The sequence below is a fragment of the Lynx canadensis genome, chromosome C2 (assembly GCF_007474595.2).
Source record: "Lynx canadensis isolate LIC74 chromosome C2, mLynCan4.pri.v2, whole genome shotgun sequence".
Taxonomy (NCBI): domain Eukaryota; kingdom Metazoa; phylum Chordata; class Mammalia; order Carnivora; family Felidae; genus Lynx; species Lynx canadensis.
The window spans coordinates 154,376,160-154,397,292 of NC_044311.2; the positions used below are offsets into that span (position 1 = coordinate 154,376,160).

The 21,133-nt window shown below is 50.6% G+C and overlaps 1 protein-coding gene across 2 annotated transcripts in view; it reads left to right on the plus strand.

The window, feature by feature from the left end:
* Positions 1 to 21,133, plus strand: part of BACE2 (beta-secretase 2) — a 91,828-nt gene that overhangs the window by 54,043 nt on the left and 16,652 nt on the right. The window contains exons 4-8 of one of the 2 annotated variants that reach the window (XM_030329296.1): positions 617 to 745; positions 2,129 to 2,263; positions 3,647 to 3,748; positions 8,650 to 8,799; positions 13,806 to 13,974. In XM_030329296.1, coding sequence (XP_030185156.1) covers positions 617 to 745; positions 2,129 to 2,263; positions 3,647 to 3,748; positions 8,650 to 8,799; positions 13,806 to 13,974 — 685 coding nt within the window. The remainder of the gene's footprint in view (positions 1 to 616; positions 746 to 2,128; positions 2,264 to 3,646; positions 3,749 to 8,649; positions 8,800 to 13,805; positions 13,975 to 21,133) is intronic. The other variant, XM_030329298.1, reaches the window with a different exon arrangement.

Here is a 21,133-nt window from a genome sequence, read left to right on the forward strand (position 1 = left end):
GCGCCACGGGAAGGGAGGCACGGGCCGCTTGGGCCCAGCAGGGAATAGGGGCTTTTCAACCTGAGGATCCCAGGACTGTCCCTTCCCTGCTGCTTTCCTGCTCCCCGGCGTTCAGTGGGTGCTGTGATCAGAGATGTCTCGCGGTGCGCCAGACGACCGTGACTGAAAGGAGTGAGTGACGTTTTCTGAAGCCACAAAGGCCGCACCTGGAGACCGCTCTCTTGTTACTCTGAGATGGCCATGATTAGAGTTCACCACCCATCTCGGCCACCTACTTCCACGTCTCACCCCTGCCTCCCGGAAAGTCGTGGTGACAAGTGAGACGGCGTCGTGGTTGCTCTACAAATACCCTCTTCTTTTTGCGTGCCATCCCCGCGCAGGGGCCTCGCTAATCTACCGTATCGCTCCAATTTTAGAAATACTGTCTTATTTTTACAACAGAGCCGCTCCAGCGGGGAAAATGCCGCCTGGTGGGAAGTCTGTTGTAGGTTTTTCTGAATTACTGCAGCTTGTTTGTTGTTTAGCCATGAGACAAATTAGGAAAACAGTTGGTACGTCACGCGTGGTGTCTGCTTTGGGTCACTCATCTGTGCCGTCGCCGTTTTCCCTCCTACAGCCGTCAAGTTCCCTGGAGACATTCTTTGATTCTCTGGTGGCACAAGCAAGAATCCCCAACGTCTTCTCCATGCAGATGTGTGGGGCAGGTCTGCCCGTCGCTGGATCCGGTACCAACGGAGGTAGTCTTGTGGGTATCTTTTAGTCTTAAAGGGGGGGAAAAAAATCACAAATCAATCGGGCAGTTTTTTCTGTTTCATTGACACCGTGATAGGAATAGTAGACGTGGGCGCATGCAGAAGTCCTGTGGAATTTTGATAACTTTGTTCTAGAACCTTTAGAAAATGGATACAATTGGGAATTATTTTTATCTTTCCTAATTACCTTGCCATCCAAAAGCTGATGATTGTCATTACTTCCCCCAAATCCATTAAAGCTTCTTAAAAAATTTTTTTTCTTTGAAGGGTAACAGTTTTTGGCGGGTTGGGGAGGGGCAGGTGAGGAGCCGTAGGGGGTGCGGTGAGCGGGCTTTTCTCTGCCTTGGGGAAGCAGAGGGAAATGCTGGTGATGTCATCAGTGCGGTGGGGAGACAGGCACACCTGTATATCCTTTGTCTCTCTGTGCGCACACGTTCGCACACAGCGGAAAGCTTTCTATTAGATCAAAGCCATCAGTGCTGTGGATATGCTGTGGCCTGGGCGTCCCCTCAATGAGCCCTGCACCCTGATGTCTAAAGCAGGAGGTGACAGGGACGAAGTACAAGAAGGGCACCTCGGGGCACGTGCCCACAACCCCTCTAATTGAAGCAAGCCCAGTTGCTTTCGTTTGCTAACAGTACACACAATCTTTTTTTTTTTTTAACGTTTATTCATTTTTTGATAGAGACAGAGCGTGAGTGGAGGAAGGGCAGAGAGAGAGGGAGACACAGAATCCGAAGCAGGCTCCAGGCTCCGAGCTGTCAGCACAGAGCCTGACGTGGGGCTCGAACTCATGGGCCGTGAGATCATGACCTGAGCTGAAGTCGGACACCCAACCGACTGAGTCACCCAGGCGCCCCGAGTACACACGATCTTAATACCTTATGTACCCCCTTTTCTGGACAGAGGGCAGCCTAGGATTCACGGGGCGATGTTTTATAGTTTGACAGCATGCAGTTTTGGATAGGGAAGCTCTTTTGTTCTGCTTTCCACGCACAATTGCAAGACAGTAAGTCTAAGTCCTCTGAGGAACTAAATTCTCGTCAATCAACGCAGTTAACTATTTCGCTTCATGTGTTTGGAGGAAGCGAAGTCTCGAGACCATAAGGCTAAATTGTATGTACTTCCTTTACATAATGGAAACCCCCAGAGCATCTCGATTAGACTAGGGTATGATATTGTTGGACCTTTGGATACATGGCCCCCAAACGTTCCCTGTTTAATTTTCAAGCATATCTATCTGTTTTGTAACATCACAATAACGTGAAGGTACTGATCCCAGTGAGGATTCACCTTCTGATCGCATGCTTTCTCTGTGTAACGTGTTGCTATGCCTACGTATTTTTTCTTACCCCCGTAAATATTTTTCTTCTCAGGTCCTGGGTGGAATTGAACCAAGTTTGTACAAAGGAGACATCTGGTATACCCCTATTAAGGAGGAGTGGTATTACCAGATAGAAATTCTGAAATTGGAAATTGGAGGCCAGAGCCTTAATCTGGACTGCAGAGAGGTATTTGCACCGTGATCTCTTTGTGTCTACCCTTGTGTGGCTGGGTCGCTTAAATACTACCGCTGGGACCCGAATAGAAAAATAGAAAGTCTGTTACATTACAAGATAAATCATAGATTCATTACATTAAAAGTTACAGGGCCTTTTTGTATGATCATGAACTCCTCCTTCCAGAAAATTTGTTTCCTTCCAGTCACTTGGCTTCGCAGGGGAAAATTAGCATAAAATGGTGTGTGCGGAGGACTGTCCCAAGGGCCACGTCTTTCACTGTTCGTCTGGGCCTGATGGTGACTGGACTGTGTTGAAGAGAATGGAATGAGCAGGTTTCGTCAGTGCGACGGGGAAAGGCGGCGGGGGGGCGGGGGGGGGGGGCTAGAAATAAGCAAAATGAAACTCAGATCATCAGCTTAATCCTCCATTCGCCACCCCCCCACCCTCCCCAGCGCTCAGCTGTCACTCGAGGGGGCGCACCTCGCCTGTCCTCGCGGGAGGCACACGTGTAGAGCTGGGGCACCAAGTCACGTGTGAGCCGTATTCACACCCTGTCTGCGTTTGGCTCCTTTGTGGCCACGATGGCATTATGAGGAGGACAACGTGACGAGGTCGGCCTGGTTTGTAGAATGTTCAGGATGAAAAATACAAAACCAAACAAGCTTTCAGGATGGTTTATAAAAACCACAGCATTTCATTAAATCCCCACCTGCCATCGCTTCCTTACGGTCCGTGCCTTCTGCCACCAGTTCCCAAACGCACACCCGTCAGAGCTCGATAAAGCGGTGCTCCCTTGCACTTCGATAGGCCCCAAAGCCGGGTTTGTCGTCAGAGACCCTTATCTGCCGTTAAAGAATCCGGCGGTAGAACCAAATGGGAGGGCCTACAATAAAAAACAGATTCCACGTGTGGGTGTGAGATCCTTTTCCTGAACGTGGCTGTGCTTCCGTCAAATGCAGGTAGCGGGTGTCTGTTAAATAAAGACTCTCTGTCCTTCTCTTTCTCCATTTGTGGGATAACACTTGACTTTGTATGATTTGTATACGTGGTAATTAACATGTCACGCCCGTCTGGAAAGACAAGTGGGTCTTTGCCCTCGGGGGCTCCTCCAAGGACATTTGAGCGCCCCCAAATGGGGGAATTTCTGCATGGAGAGAGCCGTGGACGGCGGTCACGTCACTTCCTTTTCCTGGCCTCAGTTTCTTATCCGGGAAGTGAGCATTTGGGCTGGTGTCCAAGTTCCAAGAATAGGAAAGGAATTTAGCCACCAGTGAGGGACCATGGCTGCCTGAATGCGTATGTAGCAATGACAGCAATAGCAGGCTGCAGCCACACATCGATTATGGAGTTTCATGTCTGTGCCTTTTCCCCGCCAACTCTCCTCTGTTCTAGTACAATGCAGACAAAGCCATCGTGGATAGCGGCACCACACTTCTGCGCCTGCCCCAGAAGGTGTTTGATGCGGTTGTTGAAGCCGTGGCCCGCACGTCTCTGGTGAGTCCTCGGGGCGCTGATAAATCTCGGGGACCGCCAGGTCATGACCACGTGCTGAGGGGTACTGCTTTATACTCCAGTAGTCGTCATCCGAGGATTTTGAGGGGTTGGGTTTTTTTTTTTTTAAACTATGACTTATTAAGTTCACAGTCTTACTCTTAACCAGCAAAGAATTTCTTCACTTTAACCTCAGAGGACTTGGATTTGAAGGTGCAGTGCTGTTTAGTGTTTCAAATAATAGTGTAGTGGGTGTAGGACTTTTTTTTTTAATCTAAGAAAAAAAAATCCACTTGGTAATACTCTATATTAAAGTACATGGTAGACCAAGGATATATTTGCAGCTTGTAAAACAAAACAAATAAACCAAAAATTGTACTCTTTTTTTTTGGCCTTCATCCAAGCTGTGCTGGAATTTTAATTCCTTACCTCTGTAAAAGAATGTGATTCACAGAAGACGAAGGTCAATCAAAATCAAGCCCGCGTAATCATGATTAAAACCACGGCCAAGGGCGGCATGCATTTTGGAGAACTGGCTGACGGGTGTTCCAGCATGGCTCCAACTTTCCAGTTGGTTCGGGGCAACGGGATGGACCAAAGGCATTGGCTGGGGAAGGGCACAGCTTCAGGGGTCTGAAGCGCTTGAACGTAGCTAGGTTCCCCGGGGTGGGATTCGGGCCCTCGGAGTCTCCATGCCCTCGTCGCCGGGCTGTCGTGAGGGCCGAGGTAGAAAGCCCCCACACGGTGATGCTCGGGGAGGGGAAGCCTCTGTTTCATGTTCAAACCACGGTGCCACTGCTGCTCCTTGTTCGGACGCGTGCCAAACGTTTTCCTCAGCTTCTTGGGTGTTTTCGTAAGCCTCTGTCTGCACAGGGCCACGCTTGCAAGGTCACCAAAAGCGCGCGTCTCCCACCCAGAGTCTTTCTCCTGGTACGAGTGCCGGCCCGACCGTCCCACTGCTCCACTGGCCAGATTCGAAGAACCAGTGACCGGAACATGCGTAGCAGCCGCTTTGTTAATTTTTTTTTTTTTTTATTTATTTTGGGACAGAGAGAGACAGAGCATGAACGGGGGAGGGGCAGAGAGAGAGGGAGACGTAGCAGCTGCTTTGTGACAGCTTCTCGCAGAAGCATGGGGAGGAGCACGGGGCTTTTGGTTGTCCTGAACCAGACTTCAAGAGTCTGAGACTATCATGGGAAGAGCGGCAGGTGATCCGAGAGGACGAAGAGGGGCCGTGAAACAGACGTAGGGCCGAGGCCCTTTTTGAGCTTGAGAGGATTTCCAGGCAGCAGCGGTCAAAAGCCAGAGTAAAGCTCCTCTCTTGTCTCGTATCTGCTGAATCAGAAAAAAAGTGGCAAGTAAAGTTTTTAGTGCCCTAAATTCAGAACGCTGGCTGAAAATCAGACCATGCTTAAAATAAGGAGCCATATGCTGATTTTCTTCAGTAGTGAAAATGTCCTCAGCAGACCTGACATGAGCCTCTTCAGACGGAGTATTCTGGGCCGTAAATGTGTTCGGGCTTATCCTGCAGAAATGCTCGATGCGTGTGTACGTGTGACCCCAGCCAGCCTGTGGCCAGCCCCGGCCTGTGCGGGGCCCACGACCCCAGCCCCTGTGTGAGCCCCGCGGGGAGAGAGCGGGCCACGCCTGCCAGGCGCTGGGACCCCAGACGGCGTCACAGCCCCCGTTCAGCGGCGACGGACTTTGTGAGAAAAGCAGGAGGTAGAAGGAATGAGATTACAGAACGTGTTTGCCTTGTCTAAAATTACCCTGTGACCTCAGAGCCTGTGTCAGGGAGGGGAGGACCCGGGCAGGCTCTCTGTCTTGGGCTGAGAAAGTCCAGGGAGGGCAGACGGGGTCCCTGGGTCAGTGCACGTGGACCACAGATGGCCAGTGTTCTCGCCTGTCGTGGCGTAGGGTTTCTTTCCAGTTAAGGGGATGGCTGACTTTTTTTTTTTTTTTAAGTTTATTCATTTTTGAGAGAGAGGGAGTGCACAACAAATGGGGGAGGGGCAGAGAGAGAGAAGCCCAAGCAGGCTCCACACCATCGGCGCGGAGCCCGACATGGGGCCTGAACCCACAAACTGCGAGATCATGACCTCAGCTGAAGTCGGACGCTTACCCGACTGAGTCACCCAAGCGCCCCGGGAAATGGCCGGCTTTGGGGAGTTAGACGCAGTGCAGATGTTGGGCTCGTGGCCTGGATTGTTGAGCTGGGATTTTAGGAATGCGTGGTTTACAGGTCTGTAATTTGAGAGGAGCCTCATGGGGAGTTCTGTGTATGGCAGAGACCTGGGCTCCCCGTCCCCCTAGGTGAAGTGCCCCTGTGTTCTGCCCAGCGCTTCCCCATCTGTAAAATCCAGAAGCGGGACGATACCTGCTTGTGGATGACTTCTGACCCCAAACTCTGTGATCTGAGGGTCAAAACTGTCCCCCGAGGACACGTAGCTTAGCCTTCCGGGAGGCCCTTGGACTCACAGACACCTCTTTGGAGGTAGATGGTCCCCCATCCGATTCAGAGCTATACCCCTTAGGTGAGTTACTGGGCACCCCCCTGGGCCTGATCCCTCCGTCTGCACATCGGTGTCGCTCCCAGCACTGATGTGGGGCCCCCTTCCCCGGGTGCAGGCCCGGCCGCCCTTGTCTTAGCGCGTCCCTGGGTCCAGCAGATGACAGCCCCACCCTTCTCAGCTCCTGTGGCAGGGGATTCTGCCCTCTGATACACAGTTCACCTCGACTTAACTTTTATAAAAGGTGAAAATATATTAACGCCAACATTAGAAATTTTACAGATCAGTCACTAAGTTTCATGCTGGATGTTCCGTGGGGGGACGAAAAACTTGGGGGCATTTTCTCCCCACTGTGTGGCCCAGGACGGGGTGGAGGGGGGCTTGCACCTGCCGGGTGTGGTCCTGTAGTACACGGCACTCAGGGTTTGTGCGGCAACACCCAGTTTTCTCAGTTCTTGCCCCGATTGGCCTGCACACCATCCCTGCTTACCTGTCTTACCTCCTCTCTGCTTCCATAACACCCTCCTCCTGGACTTCTGGTCCCTGCACCCTCTTCGTGGGGTCTCCTTTGCCAGCCTGATCCAGAGTGGGTCCTAGGCCCTTCCCTTCTCCCTGTGTTCTCTCCGAGGGATTCCATCTACGCCACATCACCACCCATCGGTGACTCTAGCCAGGCCCGCCCCCTGGAGTTGAGACTCAAGAACCAGCGGCCTGTGCAGATCCCACTTGGACACCTTACTGGCTTGCCACAAAGCTCAGATCTCTCTTAATGGTCTCTGGTGAAGATGCCAGGGCACTATCATTTCCTCTGTCTCCCCTCTGTTCCTTCCGATCCGCCCCACCAGCCTCCACTGCTGACCTCGGTTTTACCCATTGAGGCAGCTTCTCTGCCCGTCCTCCCTCAGACACATCTCGTGCTGGCCCCCCACCCCCGCCCTTAGCTCAGCTCAGCTTCTTGGAGATGCTCTCTCCCCCCTGCCTCCCCAGTGACAGTCACCTGTTACTCCAAGTGGGTGCTCTCCTAGCTGAGCCCCCTCCCATACCCTCGTGGCCCCGCCCCCTCCCGTGTCCTGGCCCCGCCCCTCCCATGCCCTCGTGGCCCCGCCCCCTCCCTTGCCCTCCTGGCCCCGCCCCCTCCCATGCCCTCCTGGCTCCGCCCCCTCCCTTGCCCTCCTGGCCCCGCCCCCTCCCATGCCCTCCTGGCTCCGCCCCCTCCCTTGCCCTCCTGGCCCCGCCCCCTCCCATGCCCTCCTGCCTTTGCTCCATCACACTCAGTCCCAGCTGTGCCCCTGTCCCAGGCTCTCCTAGATCTGTTCCTGTCACATACACTCCTAGAGCTCTTCCTGTCGCACACTTCTCTCGTTCTGACCTGAGCTGGGCCCTCGCCCTGCCGGCCGTTTTCGAAGAGGCACACCCGGCACGGTTCTTCCCTCTTTGAGCTGGCAGGTGCGGGTAGATGTCCTCCGGAACCTACACTCGCCCTGGTGAGCTGATGGGAGTTAGTTGCGTTTGACTTGCGGACTCGGCAACTGGTGGGCATGTGCCGGTGGCGTTGTCCATCCAGACCAGGGCGGGAGGCCCAGGTGGACGCTGTGTGGCCTTGGCTGTTCGCTTTTCCCGCAAATACTTCCTGAGTCTCTCCTGGGGGCCCGGTGTTAGAACTGCCAGGTGGGACAGACAGCAGGCCTCTGTCCTTAAAGGACTCAGACTGTGGTGCAGGAAACAGAAATTCGGCAGTTCCACCAACGAATGTCAAATTCTAACCACCGCAGGAAGAAAGAGCGAGGGGGAGAGCTGCATGACGGGGTAGCAGCACGGTGGGGAGGGTTTCCTGGACAGGAGGGCGTCTGAGCTGATGTCTGGAGGAGCAGAACGATATCGCCGGAGAGCAGAGAGCCCCCCACAGGGCTGCGCACCGGGATGAGTTCCGCGCTTGGAGTTCAAAGGAGAGGCGATGCCCGAAAGGCTCGGAAGGTTCTCTCTCCTAAAGGGTCGTTGGCCACTGCTGTGACCCTGGGCGCGTTACTTCACCTGTGCTCCGGTTTCCTTGCCCATAAAGTGCTGGGGGGTGGGGTGGGATGGGGTGGGGTGATACTGTGCTGGTGGGGTTTTTTGAGAATTCAAGGAATTACTGCTGCAGAGGGCTCGGAACAGCGCCTGATACTTAGGACTCCGTGTGGACTGTAAGGACTCCGTGTGCCTGGGGGATCTTAATAGCTGGGGATTCGTCATCACCGCTCGCCTTCCAGAAGACTGCTGTCTCGGCCAGGCCGTCCCGAGGAAACGTTGTTTACCGCCACGGGCATCTGGCGAGGGGATGAGGAGAGCTGGGAGCGGTTTCCTCTTGACACGCCAGACGAGTCATGGTTTCTCACGTGCTCTCTTTCTGTCCAGATTCCAGAATTCTCTGATGGTTTCTGGACCGGGTCCCAGCTGGCTTGCTGGACGAATTCTGAGACGCCTTGGTCTTACTTCCCTAAAATCTCCATCTACCTGAGAGACGAGAACTCCAGCCGATCGTTCCGCCTAACCATCCTGCCTCAGGTACGAACCGGCCCGTGTGCTTTTCTCCCGGAGCGCGTCCCGTGCGGAAGTCAGGCCCTTGGTGCGGGACGTGCCGGTACAGATAGCACGTCTGTGTGGGGTGTCGATCGCCACGGTGATGCCGTGTGACAGGTGACCGCAAAAGCCAGCAGCCCTGTCCACGAGCGTGAGTCTGGGCGGGTTGCCTGGTCTCCGCAGGCTCGCTGGTGTGCTTGGCCGGGCCTCGCTTGGGTGGTCTAGGGTGGCCTCACTCACGAGTCTAGTGGCTCCCACCGTCCAGTGGCTGACGCACGGGGGTGGCGGGCTCAGAGAGAGAGGGGAGACACGCAGGAGCCCCCGGAGCAGGTGCACAGCTGGCCATCACCTCCCCGGCACTGCTGCCCCTGGGGGCCCGGGGGTGGGGGGGAAGTGCTCCCACCTCCCAACGGGAGGGCTGCACAGTGCCATCGCAAGGGCCTGGCAACAAGGGAAGGTCGGGAATTGAGGACATTTTTGCAGTATCCACCAAAGCACCAGTACGTGTTTTGGTTTTTGGTGTTGTTGTTTTTTTTTTTTACTTTATTTTTAATTTTTGTAATGTTTATTATTGAGAGACAGAGAGAGACCGAGCATGAGCTTGGGAGGGGCAGAGAGAGAGGGAGACACAGAATCCGAAGCAGGCTCCGGGCTCCGAGCTGTCAGCACAGAGCCCGTCGCGGGGCTCAAACCCACGAACCGTGAGATCATGACCGGAGCCGAAGTCGGACGCTCAACCGACTGAGCCCCCCAGGCGCCCCCTCCTCTTCCTAAGCTTCTAATCGAACAGCATTTTGTGCCCTGCTCCATCTCGCTCTGGCTCTCGCTCTGGTCCCCCTTCGGGAACCTCCCAAGTGCCCTCCATGTACCCCAGCCCCCTTCTTTCTCTCCTAAAAACGTTGCCACGTAATCTTCTATGTGGCCGCTCTGAGCCTGCTCTGCCTGCCGTGAGCCATCAGTGGGTCCCCGCTCCGTGCGTACTGACGTCCTCATTCCCGGTGGCTTTCTGGGCCTCGCTGGGCCCTTCCTCGCCCTCCAGCCTGCGCCCTGCTACGCCCTTGACCCACCACTCACCGGTCACCGTCCTCTAGGGCTCTGTGCGCGCTCCGATCGCTTAACCTTTGCCCCTGCCTGAAATGCCCTCTCCTCCCCACTCCCTCTGCATATCCAGATTCTTCCCATCCTTCAAGATCCAACTCAGACAAACCCTCTTTTGTTGACCCTCCGCTGAGCAGAATAACCCGTTGTGAGGCTGCCCTTCAGACTCATAATGCATGTTGTTTAGTCGTCTCATCTGGCATGCAGTCGTGTCTGTAGGGTGTGTTTTACGCTGCCGCCTTTTTCATTCGACTTCTGTTTTCTTTAAAAGCACACGCACGCACCCTTACAGTTCTCCCTCAGCTACATTAATTCCTCGAAGATAAGAACCAGGAGACTGAAGACCTTGTTCCTTCCCAGGAATGACTGGGCCGGGGAGGCTAGTGGGTAGTAACTGTTTTTTGAACAGACCGGATGAGTGTGCCTTTGTTGTGACTTGGTGAATTGGGGATAAAGGATGGGATGGGGGGTGGGGGGTAAGGCAGGAGGAGTCATTTCAGAGGAAAGAAGGAAGTGATAATATTGCCTTTTTCCTTCTCGACTGTATATGGGGGGAGGGGGGACGTGCCTTCCAGGAATGGAGGGTTGCTGGGGAAGAGCCCAGAAGCCTCGGGAGAAGGCTTCCCAGAGGATGCACGCGGCCGGAGCCCGAGGCTTCGGTTACGTTCTCAGCTCTGCCCCTGACTCACACTGTACCTTTGAGCAGATCGCCTCGCCCTTTCTCCGTCTGTCCCTTTAACTATAAAAGAAGATTCACGATACTTGCCAGAGACATTCTCACTGCATACGGTGCTGTGTTTTCTGTGTCTTTAAAATAATTGCGCGCTGTGATTGCATTTTGGGCACACCTCGAGAGGTAGGCATCATTTCCCCGGCGTGGTTCGTAACTAAAGTCGAATCCTAGCTTCAGGACAAAGGTGAGCACGTAATGGTAAATTAATGGCATGGGGTTGGCTGCCAGCATCAGGGACTCCGAAGAAACCAAGAAAACAGGCATTCGGCGGAAAATCTGTTACGTCCACGGCAGGCAGTTGGATGGGCAGTTGTGAACTGTCGCCTGCTGAGAATCTCACAAGCTCCGGGCGCCACTGACACACCCCTCAGGGTCAGCGCTGGGGGTGGGGGGGGGAGCATCTCCTAATACTCCTGCCCCCCACTTCCTAACATTTAGGGCAGCCATCAGGGCTCCTTGTCCCCAAAGTTTTAGAATGGGGGGCCCCTGCCTAGGACCTCCGGTGACAGCAGTACTGGAGGGCATATGCTGGCTAGTACAGAAAAGCGTTGTGTCAGAGGCATCTCTGAAATTTTGTCCGTCTCCGGCGCTCTTTTCCAAAAGCACATGGGCTGAATCTGTTTTGGCCAGTTTTCAAAAGCGGCCCCCAACCCCAGCCCACAGGCGAATTCTGGTTTTCTTTTCCCCAGAACCCTCAAAATGTAAATAATGCCAGTCTACCCCTGATTGGTCTATGGGTGCTATTTTCGCGTGAGGCAGACAGTTTATTCTGAGATCTAGCGATACTGCAGCTCTCCCAGCGTGTTCCAGCATCTACAGTCTGGAACCTTTACTGGAAGTCGTCCGGGAGACACGCAGGAAGAGTAAAAGATCCCAGATTCAGTCTGCGTGTTTTTGTATCGGTAGCGTCTGTTACAGGACAACGTGATGATTGATTGGGTTTTATTATAGAATCATTGGGGGAGTGTGTGTGCTCGTGTTCGTGTACTTTCCTAGGGCTTGCTTACAGAACCTTAGGTGAAGGTGCTTTGACGGCAGGTAAGTGTATCTGTCCCCTGCCTTTGCCTAATTTGAGTTGATCCGGGGAAGTCGTGCTTTTCATTTGGTGCCGATGAGGCTTAGCCCCTCTCACTCAACGTAGCGCACACCTCCTGAGGTCCTCCTGTGTGCCTGTCGTACCCTAGAAGCCTAGGCACCAGGATACAGTGAGGAACAGAATGAATGGGTCCTTGTCTTGAAGGAGGGCTTGGAGACAGACAGACCAGTCGGGCAGGGTTCTAAGGGCAAGGCTGTTCCGTGGACGCAGCAGCTGCTGCAGGCGATGTCCTTGCTCGCCTCCCTGCCTTGCAGCCGCCCTCCCTCTCGCCTTCTCTGCACTGACCGCGGGGCAGTGACGTTCCTCTTCCTCAGGGGTCCGTTTGATCAGATACTCTCTCTGCAGCCTGACTTCTGGTTTCCTTTCCTGCTCTCGTGTCGTCACTCCTTGTGGCTGGTGCTCTGTCCTGCCTCCTGCTGTCGGGGTGCAGCCGGGAGGCAAACCATTCCTTCCTTGGGACAGCCCCTCCCTGCTGCACCCTCTGAAAATACCCCCCCCCCACACTCCTTCTGGCAACAAAGCCCAGGGCTCGAGACCTTTCCCTCCAAATCTTTCCTCTGCTTTTGCCCTTTAGGGCCGGTCAGTACTCACAAGAAGGTCCTTCTTCCTACTCGTGTTGTAATCTTACGCTTTATTTTCCAAATGTTTGGTATTTTGTGTTACTAAGCCACTGTATTCTCTCGGTTGCCTGCATTTGAATACTTTGCTGTTAAGAGAACAAAGGGAGCCTTCTTACTGATGCAAGGATGATTTGCTCTCTGATTGTTTTAAGTTTTGACTCATTTCCTCTGGAACTCGTGCCCCACCCCTCCGTGCCCTGCCCCCCCCCCCCAAGGACCTCAAGGGCCATGTTTGTGTTTATTGAACTTCACAGCCCCTGCAAGAAATGGCCCTCAGCTAGGACAGACCCTTCTTCCACGAGGTGTGCTATATCTTCTCTCTGACTCTGACGGCTTCTCTCTCTTTGAGGGAATAGATCCTCCTGCTTCTGCCTTGCTGCCTCCTTGGAAGCTCTCTTTGGCAGAGGATGACAAGGACAGTGTCCTAGGCCAGTGAGGAGCCTTTGCTGTTGCTCGGGAGAGAAGATGATGTCAATGGTCCAGACTGGGCGGTAGCCATGGGGATGGGAGCGATGATTGCATTCGGATTCCATTTCAGAGGAAGGCCTGCTGTGTAGGGAAAGAGATCCTGGCCCGGTGTTGTAGGGCCTGAGTAACGGGGTGAATCATGGATTTACTGAGACAGAAGACCTTAAACAAAAGGCACATTTGGGGGAAATGTTCCCAGTTCAGTTTTTTTAATATTAGATTTGAGATGCCGGTTGAGTGGCGAATGGGCAGGAAGACGTAAGAGTGTGGCTGTGGCAGCAGAGATCTGCCTGGAGGTCAAGATTCGGGGGTCAGCATAGAGCCCAGGGGTGTGCTTAGGGTCACGGGGCCACATGGGTCACCCAGGGGGACAGCCAGAAGGAGAGGCCAGAGCCCTGGAGTTCTCCGATGCTTGCAGTGAAGAAATTAGCGGCCAGTGAGTTGGGAGGAAGAGGAGAGAACCCTTTCTCAGAAGCCAAGCGAAGGAAGAGGTCTGAGGGGGAGACTTCGCTGGGCGACATTGCCGTGGAGGGGCCTGTCGGAGCGGTTCCCCCCGACTCCGCATTTACCTCCTGCCTCCTCCGTAGATGGGGAGCTTCAAGGGGGCAGGCACGGGGTGTCCTTCAGCCCTGTGGTGCTGGCCCTGAGGCAGTATCTAAGCCATGCCAAGTGCTCTGTCAATAACAGCTGGCTGGTTGGCCGGACGGACGGACATCACTGTGGCGCCCCCGTGAAGTTACAGGTGGAGCACGTGCCTTCGTCACTTTCAACGATGCTTATCACCACGCTTGTGCTCTCAGCTTCTGGATGGCAGGGTGATGTCCCCGCACCCCTCCCCACCCCACCCCACAGTGTATCTCCCCACAGCACCTGGGAGGCGGGGGCGGGCGTTCCGAACGCGGCGTGACCTCGACAGCTCCGCGACACTGCCCGATTCATGCCCCTCCTTGTCTGTTTGCTCTGTCCTCTTATGTAGCTTTACATCCAGCCCATGATGGGGGCTGGCCTGAACTACGAATGTTACCGATTCGGCATTTCACCTTCCACCAACGCGCTGGTGATCGGTGCTACCGTGATGGAGGGCTTCTACGTGGTCTTTGACAGAGCTCGGAAGAGGGTGGGCTTTGCGGCAAGCCCCTGTGCAGGTAAGCGACGCGTGCGTTGGACAGAGGACCCTAACCGGAGCGCTTTATTGGAAGCGATTCTTGGTAGCGTGTCAGTTGCTACTGAATTGTTCGGTGCGGGCCTGTCGTCACTGATCGGTCTTACCAGTAAGACGTACCGTAAGATTGTGGAGAGGAGTAAGCGAGACAATCCACGTAAGACGTTTAGTCCTGTGCTTGACACATGGGAAGTGCTTGTAAATGTTAGCGTGATAGTTGTCTCTCGGGTTAAATTTAAAATGGTATCTCAAAGGGGCGCCTGGCTGGCTCAGTCAGTTGAGATTCCAACTTCGGCTCCGGTCATGATCTCACGGTTCGTGGGTTCGAGCCCCGCGTCGGGCCCTGTGCTGACAGCTCGGAGCCTGGAGCCTGTTTCACATTCTGTGTCTCCCCCGCTCTCTGCCCCACCCCCACTCTCGCTCTGTCTTTCTCTCTCAAAAATAAATAAACATTAAAAAAAAAGGGTATCTCACACCATAGAATAAACATACGCGGCCTTGGGGATGAATTACAGGGTTTTTGACAGTGAGATCAAAATAAATAAAGCAGATTCACGGGTAAGCTGTGTGTTTTTCTTTCCCTCCAAGAAATCTTCATTGTGAAATAAGTCAATGCCTATCATTGCTATTTCTTGAAATCCTAAAATAATGAGATCAAGGAGCGTGTTTTTCTCCTAGAATTCTTTTGGAGAGCTGGTTTGAGGGTGAGTCAGCAGCGTGGCTCTGCAGAGCTGAGCTTGAGAGAGTGGGGCAGGTGTTCAGAGAAACCAGGAGAGGACAGGGAAGATGACGGGCGGGTAATCCCCCCAAACTCGAGAACGTCTGTAGATGAGCAACTTGCTAGAATGGGGTGTCCGCACAGCGCATGGTTTAGCGGGGTGGGGGCGGGGGGTCGAGTACGTCTAGCAGTAGCCCAAGCTGGTGTGGAAAAGGCCAGGGCTAGACGTGGCATGGGATGGAATCACCCGGACGCGTGGAGAACGCATGAGCGGGCAGTGGCCGGGTGCCACGGTGCTTCTGGGTAGGATTGCAGGGAACTCACAAATCCTGGCACTTTGGATTCAGAGTTGGTGGGTAACATGCCAAGGGAGAGGAAAAAAACTAAGCAGACGTGAGGCAGCCAAAGAGTGGGCAACAGGGAGGTGGAACCGAAGAAGATTAGAGGCTGGGGTGAAATACAAGACCACCATGCAGTGCAGGGGTGGAGGCGTGCGGGTTAGATGAAAGCATCCTTAGACACTAGACGTAGCGACAGGATGGGCGGGAAGGCTGACTAACTGTGCTGGTCGCTTCGACCCTGACCAGACCTTCCCTGGGATCTAAAAGCAACGGGAGAATTTGGGGGAGAGTGTCAAACGATCTCCGCTGATTTATTCCGGAGAGGGAGGTTTCAGTTATTATTTGCTACCCAAATCGTGGTCGTAACATTGGGATCCTGGTTAAGAAAGCAGGTCAGTGATGCGTCGCGGTGCCTCACAGCCTCGTTTGGACACATTGGCGTTCTCGAAGGGTAACAACAATTTGGAGAGTGGGTGAAGAGAAATAGTGAAAGGAGAACTTACATCCGGAATATTGGCCCTACTCATGTGCTGTCTAAAAAAAACCACCCTGGGGCACCTGGGTGGCTCAGTCGGTTAAGCGTCCGACCTCGACTCGGGTCATGATCTCATGCTTTGTGAGTTCGGGCCCCGAAGTGGGCTCTCTGCTCTCAGCATGGAGCCCGCTTTGGATTTTCTGTCTGCCCCCCCGCCCTCGTCTCTCCTCCCCGCTTGCTCTCTCTCTCTCTCAAAAATAAAACATAAGAAAAAAAAAGAAAATACCCAACACCACGTACATACTTGTTGCAAATACCTTCTTAAACGTTAACGCAGATTCCTCTGACTTTATTGGTGAGCAGGCTCAGAGTCCTTGAGATAATGTTTATCTTTGAGAGTGCATTAACTGTTTTTAGCCTGTGAGGTATCCCTGGGGGAGACCTTTCTCTGGGCACTACCTGGGAGTGTATAATCTGAGATGCTACTCTGTCTCCTGGATGTGAATATTTTACTTTTTTTTTTTTTTTTTACATTTATTTATTTTTGAGAGACAGAGAGATAGAGCACAAGTGGGGGGGGGGGGCGAGACAGAAAGAGACACAGAGTCCGAAGCAGGCTCCAGGCTCCGAGCCGTCAGCACAGAGCCCGACACAGGGCTCGAACTCACGAACCATGAGATCGTGACCTGAGCCGAAGTCGCACGCTTAACTGACGGAGCCACCCAGGCGCCCCTGAATGTTTTACTTCTTATAACCCAGAGAACTAAGAACGAAAGCAATTTTCCTCACAATTTCTGTTCTCTTGTTAAATACCATTAAAGTAGAGGCTGCTATGGCAACAGCCATATATCGTCCACTTAATTCCGCAGGGAGCGGAATCACCGTGTCTCCTAAGTGAATTGCTGTTGGAAATAGTTTAGTACGAAGCGTCTCCAGGCAAAGCAGCATTCGTTCCTGCATTTCAGCATGAATCCTTTGGTTAGGTGTGCTTATAGAAGTTTTTCTGTTACTATTTAAAAAATATATATTTAGGGTTTTGGTACTTAAACATTTGATTTCACCAGCCATGGGAATACACGCAGATATGTCTCCTCTCCCGTGCAAACTGTTTAGCCATTAAAGTAATTGCTTCCCTCCAAGCTGCAATTAGGAGTCAGACAGTGGTCTATGGGGCTGTAATAAATGGAAGAGAGACACCGCTTTTTTTTTCTCTTTCTAGAAGTGTTTATTTTTAATTCATAACCTGCTTTAAATAACAAAGAAAATGATTTAAGTCACAGGAAATCACGTGCTTTGTACACACTTTTGGAACACCCAGATTTAACAAATGCTAACGTTTTTGTCTTATTTTCTTCAAAAATGTGTCATAGAAACAAAGTAAGTGGAGTTAGAGCCCCACCCCACTGCCTTCCCCAGAATTACCCTTTAGCTTGAAACCCGTGTACGTTCTTATAATTACTACGCACGTAACATTTCACTACATAGGTATGAGTACCTTGCATTCATCATCTCTTGCTTGGTAACAACTTAGCCCCCAGTTTAGCAGTACTTGACCTTGTGCAGGTGCTGAAGGTCAGCAGCCGAGGAGTGGCTTAGCTGGTGGTTCTGGTCTAGGGTCTCTCGTGGTCTAGGGTCTCTCGTGAGGCTGGAGGGGACTCTTGGAAGCTCACTCCTGTGGTTGGACCTTGCCAACCGGACCTTACTTGCCGTTTGGACCTCACACCAGGCTTCCCCGAGCACACTTAGGACAGTCGTCTGGTCACCCGGGAGCAAGCGATTGCAGGGAGTAGAAGGGCAATAGAGCAACCAAGACAGAAGCCACAGTCTTTTTTCCAACCAATTTTGAAAGGGCATACTGTTGCTTCCGCCCTATTCTGTTGGTCGCACAGAACCACCCTGGTGCACTGTGGGAGGGGGATTACACAAGCGTAAACACCAGGGAGCGGGGATCGTCGGCGTCACCTTAGAAGCTGTCTCCCATATACCTGTAAATAAGTACCATATAACAACCAACATAGGTTGGTTGGTTGTGGGTTTTTGGTGTTTTAAAATGTACACGGGGGCGCCTGGGTGGCTCAGTCGGTTAAGCGTCCGACTTCGGCTCAGGTCATGATCTTGCGGTCTGTGGGTTCAAGCCCCACGTGGGGCTCTGCACTGACAGCTCGGAGCCTGGAGCCTGCTTCGGATTCTGTCTCCCTCTCAATCTGCCCCTCTCCTACTCACTCTCTCTCTCTCTCTCAAAAATAAATAAACATTAAAAAAATTTAAGGAAACAATTATTGAAAAATAATAAAATGAAATGTATGTGAATGCTACACAGTACTATAGATAATAATATATATCCTTTGTCCACCTGCTTTATCGGTCAGCATTACATTTACTAGATTTTCCGTGTTGATGGGAGATCACCCATTTTGACTGCTGTATAGTATCCTCTTGGATGAATATACCCAGATTATTTACCCAGTCCTGCCTTGATTAACATCTGGATCGTTTCTAATATTTGCAGTTATAAACACTACTGCAGCGAACATCTTTCTGCCTGTGAATGAGATCTTCTGAAAATGGAATTTCTAGATGGTTTGGTATGCCAGTCTTTGGAATTCCTGGCTGCTGTTGGATTTGTCCTCAAGGTAGCTGGACCATCAGGATTCTACAAGAGTTTTCATTTCCTCAAACTATTCTATTCTATTTGTTTTGTTTTTGTTTTTGCTTTTTGCCAATCTATATGTGTGAAATAGTGTCACAGTTTGATTACTTCTGAGATGATGCAACTTTGGATGTTTTCGGGGTGTCTGAGCTTTCTCTCTTATGGTGAATTTTTCTACTAATAGCTTATGGACATTTTTCTACCATATTTTTTATTGATGGCTACACAGTCTTAATATTTGATCCGTTAATTCTGGGGGGCTAATGTGGTGTAAATATCTGCTAGTCTCTGGATTTCTCTTACTTGTTTTTATTAGCTTTCACTTACATTTATTGACATTTAGGGAAATAAAATGTACCAATCTCTTCTTTACGGCTTTTACTCTGTACCTTATTTAAGAAATTTTTCTTTAAGAAAATAGAGATTTTTTTTTCTAGAGATACTATATACTTCTCCTCCCCCCCCCCCATTTTCTCATAATGTGAAGTAGGAATCTAATTTTTATAAGGGCATTCAATTTTCTCAGTACCATTTGTGGAATATATTTTCTCCTCTGATATTTTCAATATTTTATTATAAAAAATTTTAATATACAGAAAAGACTAAAAATAATGACATTCTAAATACACACTATCTAGATTTAATAATTTTTATATTTTGATATATATTAGTATATGTGTGTATGTAGTTTTTGTTTGAGCCATTTGCAAATAGGTTGCAGATATCATGACATTTTACTCCTAAATATTTTACTCCATAATACCTCATCCACAAATATCTCTTAAAAGTAAGGACAGACTCGTATATAACCATAATACCATTATGACTCCTAAAAAACCAACAATATTTACATTGTAATATTGTGTAGTATCTAGGCCATATTCAGATTTCCTCAGTTACCCCCCAAATGGTATTCTTAGCTGTTCTTTTTTTTTTCCCAAAAGCCCATTGTTTTGTAGGATATATTTAGATTTGTCTGGATTTTTCCTAATGGTATCATTTAACATGTTCATTTAACCTCACATTTCTATAAACTTGGCTTGGTTTAGATTCAAGTTAAATAATTAAATAATTTTAATAACATCTTTGTTGTATACCAAGACTCAGTATAAATCTGGATCTATTATTTTTTTTTTTATTTTAAGTTTATTTATTTATTTTGAGAGAGAGAGAGAGCGCAAGTGGGAGAGGGGCAGAGAGAGAGAGATTCTGTGCAGGCTCTGTGCTGTCAGTGTGGAGCTGAACTCAGGGCTCGAACCCACGAACTGTGAGATCATGACCTGAGCCGAAACCAAGAATCTTACGCTCCACCAACTGAGCTCCCCAGGTGCCCCTGGATCTCTTATTTCTGAACATTCTCTTTTATCCCACTGGTGTAGCTGCCTGCCCCTGTGATATAACATATAGTTTAATATCTATAGTTATAATAAGACCTAATATCCAGCAGGGGCTCACCTCTTCTCCTTATTCTTCTTTAGATGGTCCTGGCTACTTTTGGCCTTTTGTTCAGCTTGTCAAGATCTCTGAAGAACCTTATTGGGATTTTGAGCAAGTGCACTGGATGTACAGATTAACTTGAGAAGAAATCAAATCTTTATTTATTTACTTTTTAATGTGTATTTATTTTTGAGAGAGAGAGAGAGAGAGAGAGAGACAAGAGTGCGAGCAGGGGAGGGGCAGAATCTGAAGCAGGCTCCGGGCTCTGAGCTGTGAGCCTCGACGCGGGTCTCGAACTGAGCCACCCAGGCGCCCCCAAATCAAATCTTTATTATACAAGTCTTCTCCTCCTGAATGTGCTAAGTCTTACTTGTTTAGGTCTTCTATTATATCCTACAGAGTTTTTGCAGTTTTCTTCAAGAAGTTCTTATGCATATACCTCTTGCTTAGGTACCTATTTTGATTGGTGTACAGGCAACACAGGGTTTGTTTGTATATTAATCTTCTATCCAGTCACGTTGCTAAATTCTCCTTTTAAAATAGTTGTTAGTCACTTGGATTTTTTGTGAGAGCAGTCCTATAGTCTGGTGCATGGAGTAGGCTCTTGGAGTTCCCTTCTAATCCTCCGTTAAGGGATTCTCACTTTGCTGAAATTGTTTAGTATGAATGGAAAAACGGTTTGACATTTTCTGCTAATGTTAAACATATTCCTACTCTATGACTCAGCAACGGCACTCTTAGGTAGATGCAGTGAGGAAATGAATGTGTGTTTCCACCCAAAGACCTGACCAGAAGCAGCTTTATTCATAAAACAAACTAAAGCACATCATTCAGTAATTACATTATTACATAAAACCGCCATTTTCATCAAACTAAAAACTGTTCAAAGCCCGACAAAGGAAAATGGATAAACATTATGACACAGCAGTTTTCCTTATGCTGAAGAATGTAATTTAGGATTTCTTTTAAATTTCATGTTTCCCCCAAGTTAAAAAAAATTTCTAGGGGGCGCCTGGGTGGCTCAGTCGGTTGAGCGTCCGACTTTGGCTCAGGTCATGATCTTACAGTTTGTGGGTTCGAGCCCCATGTCGGGCTCTGTGCTGACAGCTCAGAGCCTAGAATCTGCTTCTGATTCTGTGTCTCCCTCTCTCTCTGCTCCTCCCCCGCTCATGCTCTGTTTCTCTCTCTCTCCTCCAAAAATAAATAAAAATTCAAAATTAAAAAAATTTTTTTAATATTTACTTTTGAGAGAGAGACACACAGAGAGCATGAGCAGGGCAGGTGCAGAGAGAGAGGGAGACACGGAACCCGAAGCAGGCTCCAGGCTCTGAGCTGTCAGCACAGAGCCCTATGCGGGGCTCGAACTCAAAAACCGTGAGATCACGACCTGAGCCGATGTTGGATGCTCAACCAATTGAGCCACCCAGGTGGCCCTCATTTTTCCCCAATTCTTGAATCATAATGTAACTATGGGTGGAATTCTGGGGTGACCGTTTTTCCCTTAGTGTTTTGAAGATGATG